The sequence below is a fragment of the Anoplophora glabripennis genome, unplaced genomic scaffold, assembly GCF_000390285.2.
Source record: "Anoplophora glabripennis isolate ALB-LARVAE unplaced genomic scaffold, Agla_2.0 scaffold5842, whole genome shotgun sequence".
Lineage (NCBI taxonomy): Eukaryota > Metazoa > Arthropoda > Insecta > Coleoptera > Cerambycidae > Anoplophora > Anoplophora glabripennis.
In genome coordinates, this window is record NW_019421916.1 from 1 (window position 1) to 3,351 (window position 3,351).

Below are 3,351 nucleotides of genomic sequence, written 5' to 3' on the forward strand. Positions count from 1 at the left end.
ACCAAGATGATGCCGGCCGGATATCTGGTGCCTATTTGTTTAAACAAACTTTTTTAAAACAAATTGTAAAAATTGGTTTTTTCACTCCGGAAAAATTTTTTGGCACATTATAAACAAAAAAGTTTATATGCACTATGCCTCTAAAATTGATAGTTTTAAAGTTATAAACAATTTAAGTTGCTAAAAATGTGAAATTGACGATTTTCAACGGCCATTTTCCGGGTTAAAAATTGTTATTTTTTATGTTGCCAGGTACCTAAATTAAAGTTTAAACATCCCCCTACGAGATGCTGGAGAGTTTTTGGAACTCGCATTATTCTAAAGCCTTGTTTTTTGATTGTTAATAAAGCGCTATGAGCTGCGCGCGAGCCTCTCATACGCGGATTCGCTATTTCGTCTAGCGGCTTCAGTTTATGTTCTTTGAATTTAGCATTCTAAGTACTATTACTACTCATAAAATAATGCAAAAAATTGATTATTTAAATTTCATAATAATTTTATTTAGTTAATTCAAAATTTTACGAATAGTGCAGAAAAAATTAAAGGGGCAATAGTATCAAATACGTTTGATTTTTATTAAAGAACATTTATTTAATACTGCATATTATTATTATCACACATGCATTTATTCAATCATAAGAATTCTCACACTGTTCTATGTTACAAACCACATAAAGGTACATAAGTGGCATAGTTTTTCCTACAAGAACAAGCTTTAGTCTTACAGTTTTTTGTATATTTACATTGTTTAACTAAGTCTGTGGGTAATGGATCTTTGGAAATGATAATAAGCTGAAGCCGCTAGACGAAATAGCGAATCCGCATATGAGAGAGGCGCGCGCGCGGCTCATAGCGCTTTATTAACAATTAAAAAACAAGGCTTTAGAATAATACGAGTCCCAAAAACTCTTCAGCATCTTGTAGAGGGATGTTTAAACTTTAATTTAGGTACCTGGCAACATCAAATCAAAAATAACAATTTTTAACCCGGAAATCAGCCGTTGAAAATCGTAATTTTCGCATTTTTAGCAATTTAAATTGTTTATAACTTTAAAACTATCAATTTTAGTGGCGTAGTACATAGGAACTTTTTTGTTTATAATGTGCCAAAAAACCTAAACAAAATTTTCCGGAGTGAAAAAACCAATTTTTACAATTTGTTTTAAAAAAGTTTGTTTAAACAAATGGGCACCAGATTTCCGACCGGCATCATCTTGATTCATGTTAAGAAACATCTCACGAATCTGAATATGCAAAAAAATCGAGTCGGAAAATTTCTCCCACGAATGCGAGGTTTTCGCCTTGTCTAGATGAATAAATTAAAAAAACTATAATTTTTCATATTTTTTCAGCTAACGGAAACTTGCAAATAAGCTCAGCATTTTTTGAAGGTGTTTGTTGTTATTTATTTGTGTCATTTTTTGTTACTCTTTAATTTGCTATTCCCAGGAAACATTTTGAGGTCACTGAATATTTTCGAAATTTTACAAGACGTTTTGATTTATAATTGTATTTCAATGAAAAATGACGTCTTCTATTTTTTATTTTATTAAATTAAAAAATAGTGTAGCACTACAAAGTGGAATAAATTGATAATAATTATAAAACTGTTCATTTGAAACAAAAGTCCTTTTGAAATTATTTGTTATAAATGCTATTTTCAATATAATGTTATCAGAAGTTCAAAAGTGATATTGCTCCTAAAAAATTTTCTATATACCCCGATATAATTTTTTTAACGTTTTATGATGACATTGTATTTAAAATCGTATTTATAACAAACACAAATTTTGTAGATTTTTTTTTGTAAAATTGTTTCTTCCTGATTTATCCAAATGCGATAAGGTTTAGATTTAAAAAAAAAATAGGAACTCGAAAATTATTCGTTTTCCAAATAAAATGGAAATACTGTTAGCACTATTGCAAAAACTATTTGCACAGGCAAAATATTTTTTTTTATTTTAACGAGCTGTATCTCGAAAATTAAGTACCGAAGAAGAGGCATTTTTGATAAAAGTATGGACTACTAAATAAAATAAAGTTAATACAAATAAATACAATTTTTATCTGGAATCCCATCAGTATATGTAAGTAGTAGTTGACATGGAAAGTTTGCGCACTCATTAACTTTAGTCATTTATTTAAAAATAAACCATATAAGTATACTTATATATAAATATTACACGTTTAACAAATTTTTGTTCTCTAAAAAAGTAAAAAATCCTTCTATTCGATTAGATAATACCTAAGTTTATCAATTAAATTCGCACAGTCCATTTTGTACGTTTCGTGTATTAATATTATATTTAGCCCTTACAATTAGAGAAGAAAGTTTAAGGTTAATTAATCCTTTCAGGACAATGGCAAATATTTACGTCGGCTTTCACGACCAGAGGAGCAGCAGCAGGGTTTTGAAGCCCCCAGGTGGCGGATCCTCAGATATTTTTGGCACAGGCCCAGTCAAAGCCAAAAACGAAGAAATTAAATCCGCCCCAAACACCCCTTCAAAGAACGACGTGGATACAAAGAATCAAATCAACCCCGAGGAAAAGTCTGATAGTGATAGCGTAACTAACAACAAGCAAGTGGAACAGTCGAATTCTGAAGAACTTAAGATTGAAAATTTGAGCATCAACGAAGAAAACGGCGAAAAACTGGAAGACCGTCCAAGTGAAACCAAGGCAACATCAAAACCCGATACTATAAGCAGTATTATCAGGCAAGACGACCAAGTCGAAGTCCAGAGTCCAGTTATTGAACCTGAGAAGAAAACTCCACAACGCGTACCACCAGGTGGATATTCGTCTGGTTTGTGGTAATTAATTTTAAGTATGTATCCCGCTAAACAATATAATTATAAAAAATAATTCATGTAACCGTATTAGTGAATCGATTAGTAAATGTATACACGTATGTATTGAAGTTGTGGCGATGGCATTTTTAGTTTTCAAATAAAATTTTAAAACTACACCTACTTTTTCATTTGTTTTTGTGAGACTTACGTTCGTCTTAATCATGAAAAGAAAATGGGACATTTTTGCTGATAATGAACCCTAAATGATAAATAAGAATTTTGTGAATGGAGGAAAATTATGTCAATATCAGGTCAATGATTATATAGAAAATAAATTGAGAAATCTGTTTGAAGGTTATAACATATTACAATAATCTTATTTTATATTTTAACCTACTGTTTTCTAATATGAATCCTCGAAACATATACCCAAAAGTTTCGTTTTCAATGTACAAAATGTTCAAAATTAATGAAATTATCTGGATTATCTCGACTTAAATGAAAATAATTTGCTGCTTTGCATGATATTTAGCAATAGTTAGGTACATAGTAGGTAT

At 30.3% G+C, this 3,351-nt stretch overlaps 1 protein-coding gene across 1 annotated transcript; it reads left to right on the top strand.

The window, feature by feature from the left end:
- The first annotated feature begins 2,230 nt into the window (after nucleotides 1-2,230).
- On the top strand, nucleotides 2,231-2,849 carry LOC111691267 (jupiter microtubule associated homolog 1-like). The gene has a single exon (XM_023457118.1). It carries the CDS (start codon nucleotides 2,361-2,363, stop codon nucleotides 2,817-2,819), a length of 459 nt encoding a protein of 152 aa, XP_023312886.1. The 5' UTR covers nucleotides 2,231-2,360; the 3' UTR covers nucleotides 2,820-2,849.
- The last annotated feature ends 502 nt before the right edge of the window (nucleotides 2,850-3,351 follow it).

Excerpts from the sequence above, each read along its gene's own strand:
- LOC111691267 (XM_023457118.1), top strand. The coding sequence starts at position 2,361 with ATGGCAAATATTTACGTCGGCTTTCACGACCAGAGGAGCAGCAGCAGG.